Source organism: Notamacropus eugenii, chromosome 2 (genome assembly GCF_028372415.1).
Source record: "Notamacropus eugenii isolate mMacEug1 chromosome 2, mMacEug1.pri_v2, whole genome shotgun sequence".
NCBI lineage: Eukaryota > Metazoa > Chordata > Mammalia > Diprotodontia > Macropodidae > Notamacropus > Notamacropus eugenii.
Window position 1 is genome coordinate 94,679,844 of NC_092873.1, and position 19,206 is coordinate 94,699,049.

The following is a 19,206-nucleotide window of genomic DNA, read 5'->3' on the forward strand; positions in this document are numbered from 1 at the left end:
GACTCCACCAGACGGGCACTGCTCTGAACCGGGATACATTGTTACAGCAAGTGGTGACTGTATCCCCGAGGCTCAGGGATCTTCTCTAGGACACAGTTGTCCCAGGTTTTCTCCTGCCCTGAGCACATGCCCACTGGCACATCCACACAGTTTCATACATGCACACTCACATATTTGAAAGCCTTCTTGGAATGCCTTTGCTTCTTCTTTCTATCTCTTCAAATCTTGCCTCAGTTGCAAGGCTCACATCCTCCATGAAGCTTTCCCAGACTGCTCCTGCCCACACAGATCTCTCCCCCTTCTCCTAGGTCACACAATCACAGTGAAAGGCACCTTGGAGATCATCTGGTTCAAATCCCTCCCTTTACAGGGAAGGAAACTGAGGAGATGACAATTGGTTTCCAATTCCCACTAGCTCTTTGGAGGAATTGTTCCACACAAACTGATGGATACCCCTGCGTATTTTCCAGAAAGAGTCTTCGAAGGGATCCGAACAGAGCCTGATGTGCAGCTTCCTGCAGCTCCTGGGAGACAAGTGGGGGAAGGGCAGCAGCCGAGGCTGGTGTGTCATCCCCAGAGACGACCCCCTGGTGCTTTACATCTATGCAGCCCCACAGGTAATCACCACCATCTCAGTAGCCCCTTTTACCTCTCCCAGGGTCCACCTGCACATATGCTATTTCCATCCATCACAAGATAAGTAAGCAATAGAGATACCATCTTTCTTTTTTATGGAGAAGGATGGGGAGGGGTGGGAGTGACTTAGAGCATAGAGCAAGTTAGTGATGCAACCAAGATTTGAACCAGATCTTTTGATTTGTAGTCCACTGCTCATGCTTCAGGTAGTGATTACTTTTCCCTAAGAGAGATGAACAATTCCTTGACACCTGCCCCCATACCTCTTGAGTGATCCTAATTCCAGTCCTTCTGTAAGGTTGAAGGGTACTCCCAAACAGTATAGAATTGACCATTATTAATTTTCCCTTTCTTTTTCTCTTTCCTCTCCCTCCCTCCCTCCCTTTTACATCACTTTCTGTCCTCTGGCCTTCCCAGGATATGAAAGCTCACACCTCCATTCCCTTGCTGGGGTACCAGGTGACCAATGGGCCCCCGACTGATGCCCGGGCATTCCAGCTCCAGCAGTCTGGCCTGGTCTACTCATTCAGGGCTGAATCTGAGGACCTAAAGGGGCAATGGATGAAGGCCATAGATCGGGCAGCCAGGGGTCAGAGCTTCAGTGGACCTGAGGATGAATTGTCAGACTGAGCTGGAGTGAGGAGACCTGTATCTTCTCCACCTCCATGGCACACACACACACACACACACACACACACACACACACACACACGCACACACACACACCTGCTGATTGACTACTCCCTCCTTCGAGGCAGAATTATTTTCATCCTCTCCTATTAATTCTCATCTCCCTGAATGAAAACAGATTGGGACCCCAGAAATGAAACCCTGCATTTAGTCACTATAAATAAAGAGACTTACGTGTCTGCCATATTATCCTCTGTGGGAAATGAGAGCCTAAGAGGCAAGACGCCTTACTGAAGGGCACCCAGAATGAGAGTGACCTCAAGGCTAGAAATAAAATTTTAAAAAAATAGCAAAGTGGAAGAGGAGGGTCAGGGAGAAGAGGAGCCAGGAGGGTGCAGGGGAAAGGCTGTCTGAAATGATAGGATCTGCATTCAAATCTGGTGCTCCCACTACCTGTGTGACCTTGGGCAAGTTACTTGACTTTCCTTGGCCTCAGTTTCCTCCATTGTAAAAATGAGGAAGTTGAACTAGGTGAACTCTAAGGTCCCCTCCAGCTCTAAGTCCCTGATCCTGTGGCAAAAAGAAAGGGAGGAAAGAATAAGAAGGCAAGGAGAAAGAGAAGAAAAGAAAAAGAAGAGGAACGATGGAGGAAAAAGGAGGAAGAGTCAGGGTTAGGGTTAGGATAAGTGGGGAGAAGTGAATAAAGGAAAACCTAAAAGAGGGAGACAGTTGAATTGAGCCCAATATCCATGGGGGGACACTCCTCCAGTCAATTTTAATGGTGACTGCCAGAGTACGGTATGTGCCAGGAAAGCCATTCGCATGGTCCCTCAAGATGGAAAAGGGGCATGTGGCATGAAGACGATGACCCAGGAAATCAAATGGTGATATGATAGACACCTTTTAGGGTGGGCTTGAAAGAAGAATGGTGGGTTCTGGTGGGGAAAGGGGGGAGTCCTAGAAAGAGGAGTGACCCCCCTTTCATATTCTGCCTCAGTACCCCATCCCCCCGCCTCCACTGCACTCCTCGCAGAGCTTTCCCTGGTACTGGCTTCCCCAGCTCCAGAACATCCATGTTCAATTCTCCAAGTCCGCCCCAGAACAGGCAGCTGAGACCAATCCTGCCAGACCCCTGGACAACTGGATCCTGCCTGAGGCCCTTGGAGGATGGTGACGGGAAGCGCCGCATACTGTGCCTCAGACCATGCCCTGAAATGGACCTCCCTGAAGGGCTCTCTCCTTCTCCCTGTCCCAGAAATCGAGGGAGGAGCCATCCACAAGCAAACACTTGGAATGGAAAGGTCAGGTAGCTGCTAAGACACACCATGTCCACAAGGGGGTGGGCTGCCACCACAGAGCACATGCCTGATTTTGCAGACATGGGTGAAAGAGCTTTTCAGGGGTTATTTGCACACCTTCCTTTGCCTTCGAACCATAGAGTGTCACAGCTGGAAGGAACCAAGGAGAACATCGGGTCCTACCCTTTCATTTTATAGATGGGAAACTCCTTTGCCTAGAGGAGACTGGTGGACTCCCTCTGAGAGGATTCTTGTGTAACGGATAATTAATAATATTAATATACACGTACATATATAATTTATATAAGGTTTGGACATTTGAGCCTCCTAATAAATCTGCAGGGTAGGTGCTAGTATTTGCATCCCCATTTTGCAGATTAGGAAACTGAGGCTGAGAGGCTTGTGATTTGCCTCTGGTCATACAGCTAATAAATTTCTGAAACAGGATTTGAACTCAAGTGTTCCTGACTGGCCTTTTATCCACCATCTCTCTCTCTCCCTCTCCAGATATATATATCTACACACATACACATATATGTATATACACACACATACATATATGGGTGTGCACATATATACATGTATGTGCATGTATACATACATACAAGCACTGTACTACAGCCACAAGCATGCAGTGCATGTGAACACATGCATGTGTACACCGCACATATTTGGGTTTTGCAGCTCGCTCACATGTATGTATACATATGTGTCTACATGTGTGTTGTTCATATGTATCCCTCCCCCAATCTGGAAAATAACCATCATCTTTGTACAAAGAGTGGGCACCAACAAAACAGGCAATAGCGCACATGTAGACAACAAATATGGTCGAGAAAGTTCCCAGTGGCAGATCTGCAAGGCCTCAATGCCCTTTCTTCTTACCAACGGGTGCAGCACCTTGCTGGACAGGCTTCTCAGCTCCTTATCCACCATGATGTCTCTGCTAGCTGAATCAATCTGCTAGGCTCCTTAGGCTCACTTCTCAATGGGCCTCAATATAGTTTGGGGAAAGACTGAGACTGGTCATGAGATAGGAGAGTAGGAAAGACAGTCACTGTCCTCTCCTGCCTCCTATACTCACCCCACAACCAAAACTCCCGAGTGTAGGAGGTGCTGAGTGAGGAATTCTTGGGGGAAAAGTTGGGAGATGGGGAGAAGGACTGAGGGCTTGGTATTTACTCATGCCTTACACTGTTCATTTAAAAAGGTAGGAAGGTGGAGCAAATAGAGGGTCTGTCTTGGAGTCAGGAAAAACCTGCATTCAAGACCCACTTCTGACACATCCTATGTGACCCTGGATGTCCTCATAGACAGTGTGAGTTGGACCTGTCACCTTAGCTGCTCCCCATATTAACAAAAACTCCTTCCAAACTCCAGGGAGAAGAAAGGAAAATGTGGTGGAGAAAGAGTCAGGAAGATCTGGGTGCCCTCCCCTCCAACCTTCCACATCTCTGTGCCCCCAGGCAGCTCTCTGAGACTAGAAATTAGAGAGTAGGCATCAAGCCTACAAGGCTTTGTCCCTGAGGAGTTCCTTATACCAATGGACTCACAGATGTGGACAAAAGAAAAAGGTGAACTATCTGTTTGTGTACAAGGTCTGTCACAACCAGAAGAGTATAAATATGAATCTCAGGTTGTGTAATTGAATGTCTACATTCATTTCTGTCTCTCCTTCAGGGTTCTGCACCATGCTTTGTAGGTTTTAAAGGCATTTAATAAACACTTATGCCCTACTATGCACAAGGCACTTGGCTGAAAAGATTAAAAAACAAACAAACATGGGCGAGTCCCTGCCCTCAGAGAGCTTATTCCCTACTGTAGTTGGGATATGAGCTGCATGAGTATAATACAATGTCAGATATGTTGAAGACCAGGGAGAGAGGCAAAACACCTTAAGGAAAGTGGAAAAGTCTGTCACTTTTATCTGGAGGGAACCAGGAACATTTGCAGGAAAAAAGGTGACCCTTGAGCCAGGAAAGTTTTCATTCGGTGCCCTGCACATAGTGGGTTCTCAATAAATGAATGAATGAATGAACTAACCAGTGAAGTACCTGCCCCCAGCAGGGTGGTGTTCTGAGAAACATTCTGCCAAAGGATCCCCTTTGATGATTGGTCATTTCCCCCTTTATCTCTCCCTCTCCTGCAGCCTCAGCCTCAGAGATGCCCTCAGAGCTGCCTGTTCCCCTCCTCCTTCCTTTCCTCCTCTTGGGAGGCATGCTGTCACCTCTTCCTGCCCTACCAGCACAATCTCTCCCCACCACTTTCAAACCTCCCTTTGCCCTCATTCCCCTCATGGCCCCGTGCCTGGGCCAGCTGCCCGATGGGTCTGTGCCAACAGAAACAGCTGAGAGTCACCTTTCCCTCCGTGGGAAGCAGAGAGCTGCCTGGGGCCCTCCTGCAATGCTGTGTCATGGTTCTCACCAGGCCCTGGGAGCAGGATGAGGCCTGACAAACACTCAAACATTAGCTCTCTCTGTCTCTGTCTCCCCCACTACATTTTCTCTCTCCATTCTCTCCCCTCTCTGTCTCTCTCAATCTCTCTCTGTCTCCTCTCTCTCTGTTTCTGTCTCTGTCTCTGTTTCTCTCTCTCCCCCACTACATATTCTCTCTCCATTCTATTTCCATTATTTTCCCACTCTCTCTCAATCTCTCTCTCTGTCTCTGTCTCTTTCTCTGTGTCTCTCTGTGTCTCCGTCTCTCCCCACTATACTTTCTCTCCATCCTATTTCCATTCTCTCTCTCCATTCTCTCCCTGCTCTGTCTCTCTGTCTGTCTCTCCTCTTATGTTTTTGTCTCTCTCTGTGTCTCTGTCTGTCTCTGTCTCTGTCACTCTGTGTCTCTCCCCACTATATTTTCTCTCCATCCTATTTCCATTCTCTCTCTTCATTCTCTCCCTGCTCTGTCTCTCCTATTATGTTTTTGTCTCTCTCTGTGTCTCTGTCTCTCTGTGTCTCTGTCACTCTCCCTCTCTCTCCACCATACTTTCTCTCTCTCCATCCTACTTCCATTGTCTCTTCATTTTCTCTCCTGCCAGGCTAACTCTGTACCCACAGAGTTGACAATGTATCTTTGTCAACTTTAATTAAATTTCAGCTCTCTTTTCACTCCTTTAAGACAGTATGACACAGTGGCTAGAAAGCTGGCCTCGAAGCGTGGAAGACTTGGGTTCAAGTCTGGACTCTGATTCATACTGACTGTGTGACCCTGGGCAAGTCATTTACCTGTTCAGTGCTCTAGGCAACTCTCCAAGACTATAAATTTCAGAGAAGGAGCTGCTGACTGGCATTAGTAGAGGAAGTTTGCTTATCTGGGAGTTCTCTATATTAATGAATTCCCTGTTTTAGTTTCTACTCCCCTATGAGGCACTGTAGCTGGGCCTGGAGTTACAAAGACCTGAGTTCAAATGTGACCTTAGACACTAGCTATTTGGTCCTGGGCAAGTCCCTTAACCTTGTTTGCCTCAGTTTTCTCATCTGTAAAATAAGCTGGAGAAGGAAATGGTAAACCACTCTAGTATCTTTGCCAAGAAAATCCCAAATAGGGTCACGAAGAGTCGGACACAACTGGAATGACTGAACAATCCCCAAAACAGCCTTGAGGAGGATGGAAGAGGGCAGGTTTCTTCTGCCCAGTGCTCTAGTGTCCATGCTTGGACAAGTTCTTGCATTTCCTCTTTCCCAACCCAGCAGCACCAGCAAGAAAAGTGAGAAGACATCTTGGAAATTGTCATGGAAAGCATTGGGGAAAATGCATTTCATTTCTAGAAATTTTGTCTTATGGTATTTTTCAGGAATTTTTCTGTTCTGAGAATCAAGGTTCATCCTTCTAAGTGGATAAAAGTATGACGTAAAAAGTGGACATCATTCAGACCTAGGCTCAAATCTCACCTCTGACACATACAGGCAATTAACATCTCGGTGCCCCTAGACAACTTGCCAACACGATAAATTGCAGAGCATGCAGTAAATGCTGATCTGTCAGTCAGTCAACAAACATTTATTAATAGCTAACAGTTTAACAATAAGGGCAGCTGGTGGTGCAGTGGATAAAGCACTGGGTCAGGAGAACCAGTAAGACTTGAGTTCAAATCCAGCCTCAGATACTTCCTAGCTGCATGACTTTGGATAAATCACTTAACCCCTATTTTCCTCATGGATCACCACCTTGTTGTGGTGGCAGTGATCACTATCTGACAAAGGTGACCCACTGGAAAAGAAATGGCAAACCACTTCAGTATCTTTGCCAATAAAACCCCATGGACAGCTGGTCCATGAGGTCATGAGGAATCAGGCAACAAAAAGTTAACAATTATATGGCACCTAAGGCATCATAGACGATGTGCTTTATGACTATTATCTCCCTTCATCCTTACAACCACTCTGAAAAGTAGGTTCTATTATTATCCCCATGTTACAGATGAGGAAACAGAGACTGAGATTAAGTGACTTTGTTTAGTGTTAAAAATGGCCAGATATTAATTCAGGTCTTCCAAGACCAGGTCTAGCCTCTAGCTACCACAGCGCTTAGAGGCCTTTTAACCTACTAAGCGACTGACAGAAGACTCAAGGACAGTGGTTTTTTGAATGGGTTAATCCAAGAGTGAAAGTTGTGAGAGGGTTAAGTGACTTACCCAGGTTCACACAGCTAGTAAAGAGTCTGAGAATGAATTTGAATTCAGGTCTTCCTAACTCCAAGCCCAGCGCTCTATCCACTGCACTTTGCCTAAATGCCCATGTAAGTGCTGACTACATGCTAGGTACTGTGCTATAAAGAAAGACAATCTTGGAGCTTTCCACATTAATGAAATCACATGCCTGGTTTTTTAAAAAGGCTAGCTCAGATTTTGTTTCTCTGCTGTGTCTGGAATAAGCTTTGGCACTTAGAAGATTGATATATAATCAGAACAAGCCTGAAGGTTTGTCAATAATTCCTACTCTACATGGAATAAATGCTCCTGACCCAGAAAGTCCCAATCAAGCAGATTGTTGTTCAGTCATGTCTGTCTCTTTGTGACCACTTTTGGAGTTTTCTTGGCAAAGACACTGGAGTAGTTTGCTCTTTCCTGCTCCAGCTCATTTGGCAGATGACGAAACTGAGGAAAACGGGGTAAATTGACTTGCCCCCGGTCACACAGCTAGTAAGTGTCTGAGATTTGAACTCAGGAAGATGAGTCTTCCAGACTTCAGACCTGGCACTCTATCCACTGTGCCTTCTCATGGCTTGTGCTTGTCCTTTTTCAAAGAGGACGGTGACATCCGAGAAATGATGACATGACTTGCTCTTGACTTTGAATTGAGCGAGGGAGGGCTGTGCAAGGTTATCAGCCTCACTTTCTCTTCAAGAGCCATCTGGGTCCAGTGACCAGATATTCATCAGGATGATTGAAGATGGCCCAGGATGCAATGGGAGACCTTGGTCTTTTAGGCTAAGGTCTTTTCAGGTACTCACTTAAAGTGAGGTAATGCCTATTCAGTGAATAGGCCTCTTTAAGAAGTAGTCAGGGAATAGAATAGAAAAATAATAGTTAAATAAATCATAATGGGAGGGGCAGGAGCCTCAGGGATGTTTTTGTTTTGAAGAGAAACTGTTACTATTGACATTCACTCTAAGCCAGGAGGGTCCAAAAACAGTGGAGTTTGGGCAGGGACCATTGTTGTTCAATCTATGGGCTTCAGAGTGCACTGGGTCTGGTTGCTGTCCTTCGTTCTCCAAGAGGACCAAAATGACATCACCATGATAAAGCAAAAGTTCAATGTGTCCGACTGTGGCTGATCAGACCAATACGAGCTCAGAATGTTCTACCACAGGTTGGGCACAGATAGTCCATGTGAATATTTGGGGTGGATACTCCAAATTTGCGCATCCTACATTTACTTTGTGCTGTCTCAATTCTGCTTTGCTCATAGAGCACAGCAGCCTTTCTGATGTGGGCACGCCATGCTGAGTGGTCCTGTGCCAGTGTGCCCCATGTTGCACAGTCAAATCCAAAGTTCTTGAGAGAGACCTTGAGAGTGTCCTTGAATCATTTCTTCTGGCCACCGTGTGATCTCCTGCCCCATGTGAGTCCTCCATAAAATAGTGTAAAGTTTTAGGGAAAGAAGGAAAGGAAGGAAGGAAGGGAGGGAGGGAGAGAAGGAAAGAGGGAGGGAGGGAGGGAGAGAGAGAGGTAGAAAGAAAGAAAGAAAAAAAGAAAGAAAGAAAGAAAGAAAGAAAGAAAGAAAGAAAGAAAGAAAGAAAAAGAAAGAAAAAAGAAAGAAAGAAAGAAAGAAAGAAAGAAAGAAAGAAAGAAGAAAGAAAGAAAGAAAGAAAGAAAGGAAGGAAGGAAGGAAGGAAGGAAGGAAGGAAGGAAGGAAGGAAGGAAGGAAGGAAGGAAGGAAGGAAGGAAGGAAGGAAGAAAAAAAAGCAGCATCTTGAGGTACATGACAAATAGGTAGCTAGGTGGCATATAGTAAGGGCTTAATAAAGGATAATTGGTTGATTGACAAGTCATCAAGGATGACTCCAAAGTTATAAAACCCGGGTAACTGAGAAGATTCTAGTGCTCTCCACAGAAACAGTGAGTTTGGATAAGGGGCAGATTTAGGGGGAAGGTGGAACCCTGGCAACTGTATATTTACAAAGTGTTTCCATAGACTCCGTCCCATTCAGTCTTTACAACAGCCCAGTGAGAGAGGACAGGACAGGTTGTATTCCCTCTTGAAAGACGAGGAAATTGAGGCCTAGATTTTCTAATTCTCATAATTCGCTGTGTACCTGCCTACAGTCTCATGGTGCATCAGTGACAGAGCCCACAATAGAACTCAATTCTTTGTCAAGGGTTCTTTCTGCTATAATTAACACCAGGATTCAGAATGACTTCTTTAAATAGCACCTCCCCTGTTCAATTTAAAATGCCATTATATTTTAATCACATGTAAATGCTCAATAACATTTGTTGAAAGATGGAATGAATGGAAAAAATTAACTTAGCTTAAATTTTCTAATAGGGATATATCTATTGAGTGACTGAGTGAGGAGGGATTTTTTTTTCTATATTTCCATCTTGGACTTGGATTAGGAGTGTGTCTCAAGTTGTGGGAGTTCTCAGCATTTTAAATCAAAAAATAAAGGCATACAGTGATGATGCTTAGGAACTGTTCCAGTCTGCTCCTTATTTTGAGGTGGTCTCAGTTCCTGAGGTGAAAGTCCAGTGCCTCCTTAAGCAGAAAGCCCTGTCTATCCAAACTTTCTTTCTGACTGACTTTCACCTTCCCTGAGGACCTGCAGAATCATTAAGTGTTTTGATTTAAATGGCCTTTCCCAGTAGGTCATGCCAGGACATGGGATTTATGGAGTTGGAGAAGGTCCTTAGTGACCATCCAGTATAACCCCCTTATTAGATAAATGAACAAACAGAGGCCGCAGGAACAGAAATTACTTGCCCAGGGAGCAGCTGGGAAAGTTCAGGGTTGGGATGAGAAATGAAAGCCAAGTGTAGGACTCAGGTCCTGGGTTTCCTGATTTTCAAGACTGCTAAATAGGACATCTGTCACTGACAATGAATGGAATGATCTTAACTGTGGACAAGCTGTTTCCTTACTGTTTTCACCATGGGTGCACCTTCCCTCCCCCTTTTTCCTCCTCCCTGAAGGAGGGAGTTTGTTGGTCCCAGGGACTTTGTCTCCCTGTTCCATCCATCATCCTAAATTTATAGACTTTGGGTCTGGAAGGAATCTTAGAGATTATCTCATCCTGCCTTTCTACAGAGGTGGAAACTGAAACTCAAGATAAGTGACTTTCCCAAGGTCATACTTGGTAGGAAGCAGAGCTGGCTTTCAATTCTAGATTCTCTGACATCAGGGTTCATTCTACCAAACTGTACTTCCCCATGTCCTGGATCAGATGGCTTTTAGGATCTTTTCTATCCTTCATTGCTGGGGCAGCTAGGTGGCACAGTGAATACAGCACTAGGCCTGAAGTCAGGAAGGTTTATCTTTCTGAGTTCAAATCTAGCCTCAGACACTTACTAGCTGTGTGACCCTGGGCAAGTCAGTTAACCTTATGTACCTCAGTTTTCTCATATGCAAAATGAGTGGAGAAGGAAATGGCAGACCACTCCAGTATCTTTGTCAAGAAAACCCCAAATGGGGTCATCAAGGGTCAGACATCACTAAACCACTATCTTTCTGCCCACTATCTGTCTTGTTCTGGTTAGTTTTCTTGGGGCACTAATAGCCTGGGGACTATAAGGTACTGAAAGCGACAGCCTGATGCAGTGCGAAAATAATGACAGCATTGAATTTGGATATAAGATAAAGCTTTTATAAAACTTATTGTAGGCCAGGCATTGTGCTAAATAAGTACTGGGGATGTGAATATAAGAAAACAGGAGAGTTCCTACTCTAGAGGACCTTTCGTTCTAACAGGGGGAGACCCAACATAAAAGCAAGCTGGAAAGCTGTGGGGGGTGGTTGGCATGGGGCAGAGGGTGAAGGAATCTGACGACCTGAGTGTAAATCTTGGCTCTCCTACTTAATGCCCCGTGACCTCAGGCAAGTCACCTACCCATGCTAGGTCTCAGTTTTCTCATTTGTAAACTAAGGGAGGAATAGACTAGATAATCTCTAAGGTATCTTCCTGATCTGAATTATAGGATCTTAGATTCAGAGCTGATAGCGACCTCACAGATCATTTAGTCAAACTCTGTCATTTTACAAATAGGAAGCATTTAAATGACACTTTGAAGTTTGTAAAGTGCTTTAGCTGTTAGCTCATTCAATCCTCACAAGAACCCTGAACAACCCCGAGAGGGGAGGGGTTGCCATTATCCCCATTCTTCAGATGAGAAAATGTGTTGAGAGATGACCCTTGTGTAGTAATGTCTGAGGCAGGATTTGAACTCATGTCTCCCACTCTGCCACTAACTCCCTAGATGAGGGACTAACTCCCCGAAGCATGAAGTACACAAGGTTACACGAACAGTAAGTAGGAGAGGCAGCATTCAAATCCAGGCCCTTTGAACTTCAATCCCAATGCTCCTATACTGTGCTGGCCTCATGGTCACAGTTCCCCTACATAAGTCAACATGCAGAAAGAGGTTCCATGTGGATACAAGAACCCAGACCATCCTTGGATGTTGACAAAGATCAAAGATCTTGGCGATGGGAGTCCTTTATCAAGACGCAAAGGGCAAGTTTCTCCATATCTTGATAGATGGTCTTCTTTGGGGGGTACAGGGGCCCCAAAACATTACAGTGACCTGGGGGGAGCTAATCTACTGCTGAGCCTGTCTGAATTTAGCTAGGCTGCTGGTGGCGGCACTCAACTGATTGACATATAGTTTGACTCAAAGTTTTTCAGGTCGAGGGTCCACAAGTATGTGACTTGGCCTTGGAAAGCCAAGGGTTCCCTCCATGGCTCTCTAAGGCAACAGTCGTGGGAAGATGCTGAATCTTTTTTTCTTCTTTCTTTCTTTTTTTTTTTTCTTCAGAATATGGGGACTGAGGAAATTTGTTTTGCATGACTTCATATTTGTAATGGGTTGAGTTATTCCTTGCCTCCTCAATGGGTGGAGGAAAAGATTGGGAAGGAAGGAGAGAATCTGGAATTGAAAATAAAATTGAATTTTTAAGAAAGAGTCATCTTAATGGCATTTTCTGAAGAAAATTAATTATAAATACTTTGAGATCTAGTCATGTCACATTTTTAAGTGATAACATAATGTTATGATTTATAACATTCTTTACTTCAGAATAAAGCAAATCTATGATCTCCCCAAAAAAGTTTTTAAATTTGGAAATTAAACAAAAAAGATTGGTGAATTTGGAGACAGAAGATCTGAGTTCAAATTTAAGTTCTGCCACTTACTGCCTATGTGACTTTAGGCAAAATACTTTACCTCCCTAGGCCTCAGTTTCCTCATCTGTAAAATGAAGAGGTTAGGTTTAGATGATGTCTAAGGTCCTTTTCAGTTTTAAATTTATGATCCTATAGATCAATGACTCATCAAAATATGTCAGTCAACAAGCATTTATTAGACACCAACTATGTGCTAGGCACTGCCATCCACATATCTGGATTTTTCTCAAAGTCCTAATTTCAAGGAAAAAAGAGCACTTGTTAAATAGAAGTTCTGCAATTAACAACGTTCTTTTTCAAAACTGATTTTTTTTTGTTCAGGAAGTATGGTCACCCTAACTTATGATGAGAAAAGAGAAGGGCTGCAGAAGGCAAAGGTCATGCTGTCAGCTTCCCTTGGCCCATAGGATATCCTATGAGGAAAGAGATTCCTCCATCTTCAGAAAAATTAGGTCCCTATCAGTGTGACTGTCAAATGAGTTTCTATAGACTGAACCTCAGAGCCAGGTCTAGGCATAAAGACAATCAGTCAATCAATCAGCATTTACTATTGTCATTTAGTTGTGTCTGGTTCTTGATGACACCATTTGGTATTTTCTTGGCAGAGATACTGAAGAGGTTTGCCATTTCCTTCTCCAGCTCATTTTATAGATGAAGAAACTGAGGCAAACAGGTTAAGTGACTTGCCCAGGATCACACATCTAGGAAGTGTCTGAGGCCAGATTTGCATTCAGAAAAATGAGACCGGGCATTCTATCCACTGTTAAGCACCTACTATGTGACCCTGCTAAGTACCTACTATGTGCCAAGCACTGTGCTAAGGTAGACAGTTATGAAGGGTGCATCTAGAAGCATTTTTTTACATTCCTTTTTATAAATGCACATGTAAGGAGAAGGGGGATACCAACCTCTACAGGATATGTGGGGAATGGGTCTAAGCCCTGGACCTGACAGGTCATCTGTACTCTGGGAAAGAAACACAAAACAGAAGAGGCATCCAGGCCTTGAGGTCCAACCTCAGTCTCTGCACCAGAGCTTCTACTGGGAAGGGGTAAGGGAGAGCAATTCCCTCTCTCGATCACTGAAAGTCCAAAGGAGAGCTAGTAGGGACACTCTCCAAAGACAGAAGTGGGGTCTTCAGCTTTTTCTTTTAAACCTTTTTGAGTGGGTACCTCTTCCTGACCCAGCTGACAATCCTCTTCAACACAGCCCCCAGCAATGTGGATACAACATATGGAGACCAGCCAGATGGCACTGGTCACTCATGTCCTTTAGCAGGGGGCCAGAGGGTAGGCTCACCCCCATGCACAATTTATAGGATGGCCCCTGCCATAGACACAAATTTCGTTGCCAGGAAATTTCATTTCATAGACAATTCAAAATTCATAGATATCTACTTTGTGTAGATAAATATGTAATATCCAGAATAAAATGTTCCAGTTTTGTTTAGGGGTCACAAATGCCTCATTCTGTCTCTACTCAATCAATCAATTGATTAGTCAATCAACAAGCATTTATTAAACTGCTATGTACTATTCCCATTGTACTGGATGCTCTGATTGAATCCTATTGGTCCAGGTTTCTGTCTGTTTGTTTTTGCTGGTTCCTTTATGAAACAAGAATGTGGAAAGGTGGTATAGTAGAACTTGGAGTCATGAGAAGTTGGTCATTGTCTGACCCCTGCTCTGTGGCCTTGGATTAATTTTCTGTGTGACCTTGGGCAAATAACTTCTCTCCCTCAATTTCCTCATCTCTAAGATCCTTTCCCGTTCTAACATCCTGTGGTTCTGTGGTGTGTCTGTGCATGCACGCACATATGTGTATGTGAATATTCATGAAGCACCCAAATACAATTCACTGTGCTAAGCACTAAGGGAGGTACAAAAATCTATTTATTAATTTTATTTTTTATCGTGAGAGTAAACATCAACTATCATGACCATTTCAATAGACAATTCTATAGTTTCTAATCGTTTTCAGTCACCTCAGGACTCTTCGTGACTCATTTGGAAACTTCTTAGCAAAGATACTGAAGTGGTTCGCTCATATTACAGGTAAGAAAACTTGCGAACAAAGTTGTGATTTGCCAAGAAGACCTGAGGCTGGATTTGAATGCAAATCTTCCTGACTCCAGGACAGGGTTCTATTCACTGAGCCACCTAGCTGCCCCTTCAATAAAGATGACCAGAAAAAAAAAGATTTATGATGCAAAGTTTAGCTGAGACATAGTACCTACCCTCAGTGAGCTGACCTTCTAGTAGGGCAAGAAGGAAGGCACAGTAACCATAATATAACATAATTCACGAAGTTTACTAGAAAGGAACAAAGTAAAAAGTGAGATATGAGAAGGAAACAATGATTCCAGAAGTGAGTCAAGACTTCATCAGGAAGTAGCAATAACAAATTGATTACTCATTGGATATAAAAATCTGGGGAGAGGGAAGAGATTGTGGTAAGGACAATGGTTCCCAGTCTTGGGAGTTGAGTTATTGCAAGGGGTTGTTTTTTTCTCAATGAATACTTGTCAGATAACTACCGTCATCTGAGGGTTGGAAAAAAAATTTTTCACTACTAAAGGGATCCTCAAACTTGAAAAAGTTGAGAACCGCTAGTTTCAGACATGGGTTTCTAGAAGACCACCTGTTTAAGCTTTCAACTAAGAAGTATTTGTTAAATGTCTACCATGTGTAAGGCCCTGCACCAGACATTGAGGGTACAAAAACAAAAACAAAAAAAAAAATGAGACTGATGTAAAGAATGATTACAAGTGAAGCAGAGGATTATGGGGGAAAGACAAGTTGGGGTATGGGGAACCATTCTGTTCAATCAAGTTGCCCTCAGACCATAGCAGGCAAATCTCTCTTAGAGGCAGCCATACAGACTTTTCACACTTTCTGGAGATCTTTACAAGCTAAGTCCATCCTACTTTAGAAGCTTGAGTATACATTACTCCTTTTCACTCACTCCATGGTCCTCTCATTGTTCAACCCATGGAACATTCTCTTTTCCATCTCCGTGCCTTAGCAGATGCTGTGCCTGGAATACTCCCCATCCTCACTTTTGCCTCTTAGAAGCCCATCTACGGTAGCTGGGTGATGCAGTGGATAGAGTGCTGGGCCTGGAGTCATGAAGACTCATCTGCCCAAGTTCAAATCCATCCTCAGATGCTCATCTGTAAAATGAGCTGGAGAAGAAAATGGCAAATTATTCCTGTATCTCTGCCAAGAAAATCCCAAATGGAGTCACGCAGAGTCAGACACAACTGAAACAACCAAACAACATATGGCATATATGTACATATACACGTTTACATGTATATATACACATATACACCCCCCATATGATATATACGTGTATATTTATATATGCATGCATATTTATACATATATAGATAGCCTTTGAGTCCCATTTAAAAAATTTTGTGCATTTTTAAAAGTTATTCTGAGAAAAACTCCATAGATTTCACCTGACACTCAAAGGAGTCCATGACACATAAAAAAGATTCAGAATCTTTCTGAGTCTGGATGAAATTTTTGCTGAATCTTCTGCTGTTTAGGGACCCCTCACACACACCAAAATTACCTTCAATTTTGGGGGGGTTATGTGTGTATAATACATATGTGTATATATATATATACACATATATACATTATATATGTATGTGTGTATATATAATATACACACATGCACAACTAAAATGTTTACATGTCGTTTCCCGGTGAGGCAATGATGCGATCCTTGAGGTCACTACTGCTTTGTATACATCTTCATATCCCCAACACCTGGCTCAATGCCTAGTATGTAGTAGACAAACAATATATGCTGGTTGACGGATCAGCTTTGCTTCTCGTTCTCATTTCCTGGCTCTCCCTTTTAGACAATCTGACCCGGTATAATGCTTCCCCCCTAGAAGAATTTCCTCTGTAGAACCCAAAACAAGCCCATTCCCAAGTTAGGATGCATGTAGCCCCAAGGAGCATGAGAAGTTTGCTAAAGAGGCCATGGGGTAGATACTTCTATCTTCCACACCGTGACTTTCCCCATTGCAATTTCCACATATTGTAGGTAGGCATAAGAAATTAAATGGAAATTTTGGGGAGAGTTTTGTGAAAGCCATGGATGACATGAAAATACCAACAGACAACACAGAAAAAGTTTAGAAACTTAAAAGAGCATAAAATATATGTATAGTATTGGATAATATCAACGTACTTCATCTTTTAATACCATCATAATTCAGACTTCTTCACTGGCATGAAGGGAGCACCAAAAATTTTACGCAGATTTTCCAGATCAAGTGGGTACCACGCCTTTAACCCTCTCGATGTGGAAGGAATAACTATAATTGGTTAATAATTATTTTATTGTATTGAATTTACTCTATTTTCTTTCTCACATGCATATGCATGTAAGGAAATTGTAGAATATATTTCCTTTCATCCTGAACAGGGAGTACAGGAAGGTTGGATAAAAGCCAAGGTGCACAGGGCCAAAAAAATGTGGGGAACTCCTGCTCTGGAACTTCTAGAAACCAACTCTGTTACACTGTGCATGGTCTCCTAGAGGCCCCACAAAGGTCTTCCTCCAAACCCAATGAACCTCAGTGACTTCACTCCTATCTGACTCTTTGTGAGCTCTACTCTCTTTTAAATTTACCAGAAAGGAAAATACTATTAACCCAGTATCACCCATCAATACTTTAGTGTGAATTACTTTATATGTCACGTGGCAAAGCCCCAAGTAAATGGACACAGATCAGATGAATTTTTGTGGTTTGAGGTGAGGGGAAGGAAGCTTGAAAAGAAGACAGGAAATGGAGGGAAGGGGGAAGCCTTGGAACATAGGATAATCATTTTGTATAATGTATAATATTTATACATCCATTACTTCATCTGATACTACGTAAAAGATGTATTATTCACCTCCTTTTACAAAGGTGGGAACTCAGGCTTAGAGCAGTCAAGTGAATAGTTCATGTTGACAAAGCCAGGGCTTGAATTTCTGACTCCGGGGCCAATCCTCTTTCCACAGCGCAGGGAAGGGATGCCCTGGAGAGCCAAAGTGAGGTGAACTCTTTCCCCAGCTCTTTCGCAGAATCATCAATTTCATTCCATTCTCTCTGTTCTGTTCAACTCCCTCTTACCTTCTCACTCTCTCTGGGTCCAGCTATTAATTTTCTATTGACATCCCCTAGATCTTCATATGCACTCTCAACCTTCCTAGAGGCAGCCAGGTGGTATAGCAGATAGAACTCTTCACCTAGAGTTAGGATAGACCTGAGTTCAAATCTAACCTCAAACACTTACTGATTGTGTGACCCTAGCCAAGTCACTTAACCTGTTTTTGCAACTGTAAAATGGCAATAAATAAGACTAATATGGATCTTCCAGAGTCCTTGTCAGGATCAAATGACATTATTGTAAACCAGTTAGCAGAATGTCTTTTACATAGTAGGTGCTTAATAAATGTTCATTCTCTACCTTTTTCCTGAATTCCACCTGAATTCCTGAATATCACCAACTACATATTGGACATTTCCAACTGGATATCCCATTGTATCTCAGACTCAACAGGTTCAAAACAGAACTCATTACCTTCCTCCCCACTTCCTACTGTCTCAATTTCTGTTGAAGCTAGCATCATCTTTCTAACTATTGTTCAGTCATGTCCAAACCTTCATGACCCCATCTGGATCATGGAACTTGGCAAAAGTATTAGACTGGTTTGCCATTTCCTTCTCCAGCTCATTTTGTAGATGAGGAAATGGAGACAAACAGGGTTAAGTGACTTACCCAGGATCACACAGCCAATAAGCATCTGTGGCCAGATTTGAACTCAGGAAGACAAGTCTTCCTGCCTACAACCCTGGCACTGTATCCACTATACCACCTAGCTGCCTTATTCTATCCAGTTATCCAGATTCAAAACCTCAGAGCTATCCCTGACTTTTCACCTTCTCTCACCCCACATATTTAATCAGTTGGCAAGTGTTGTCAAGCCTACATGACATAATACATCTCATACATGTCTCGTTTCTACTCACATGGCCACCACTGTAGTTGAACCCTTCTGTTATCTCTCACCTGTACTACTGCAACAGGTTCCTCATTGGCTTCTCCCCCTTCTGCTTTTTCCTCCTCCATCCCTGGGATTGCTGATAAAGAGATATTGCTAAAGGACAGGTCTGATCATTTCCCACTTCTGCTCAATAAAGTCCAGTGGTCCCCATCACCTCTTCCCTATCTAGAATAAAATACAAACTCTTCTTTTTTAAAGTCCTTCATAATTTGACTTCAGTCTCCCTTTACAGGATTGTTGCACATTTCTCTCTCATATATGTTTCAGTCAAACCTGCCCACTTGTTACCCCCATATAGGGAATCTCTTACCTCCAAAGACTGTTCCCCCTGCCTAGAATGCTGTTCCTCCTCATGTCTCCCTCATAGAGAAGAATCCCTAGCTTCCCTCAAAGATCAGGTCACATGTCAGGGGAAGCTAGATGGCACAGTGAATAGAGCACCAGCCCTAGAGTCAGGAGGACCTGAGTTCAAATGTGACCCCAGATACTCACTAGTTGTGTGACCCTGGCCAGGTTATCTAACCCTGAATCCCCTCCCCACCCCCCCCCAAAAGGTCAGTTCAAGTGTCAACTCTTATACATAGCCTCTCCTAGTTGTGAGTGCCCTCATCCTAGAAATCGCTGTGTATATTTCTTGTACTTGATTTCTGTGTTTATTGTTTCTTTCCATAAGATAATTTAAGTCTCACCAAGCCTGACCTGGAATAAATGATGAGAAAATACA

At 43.4% G+C, this 19,206-nt stretch overlaps 1 protein-coding gene across 4 annotated transcripts in view; it reads left to right on the plus strand.

Moving 5' to 3' along the window:
• FGD2 (FYVE, RhoGEF and PH domain containing 2) overlaps positions 1 to 1,510 on the plus strand; it is a 46,743-nt gene extending 45,233 nt beyond the window's left edge. For all 4 annotated transcript variants that reach the window (XM_072641961.1, XM_072641962.1, XM_072641963.1 and 1 more), the window contains 2 exons: positions 471 to 617; positions 1,054 to 1,510. In XM_072641961.1, coding sequence (XP_072498062.1) covers positions 471 to 617; positions 1,054 to 1,266 — 360 coding nt within the window. In that variant the 3' untranslated portion in view covers positions 1,267 to 1,510. The remainder of the gene's footprint in view (positions 1 to 470; positions 618 to 1,053) is intronic.
• Positions 1,511 to 19,206: the final 17,696 nt, after the last annotated feature.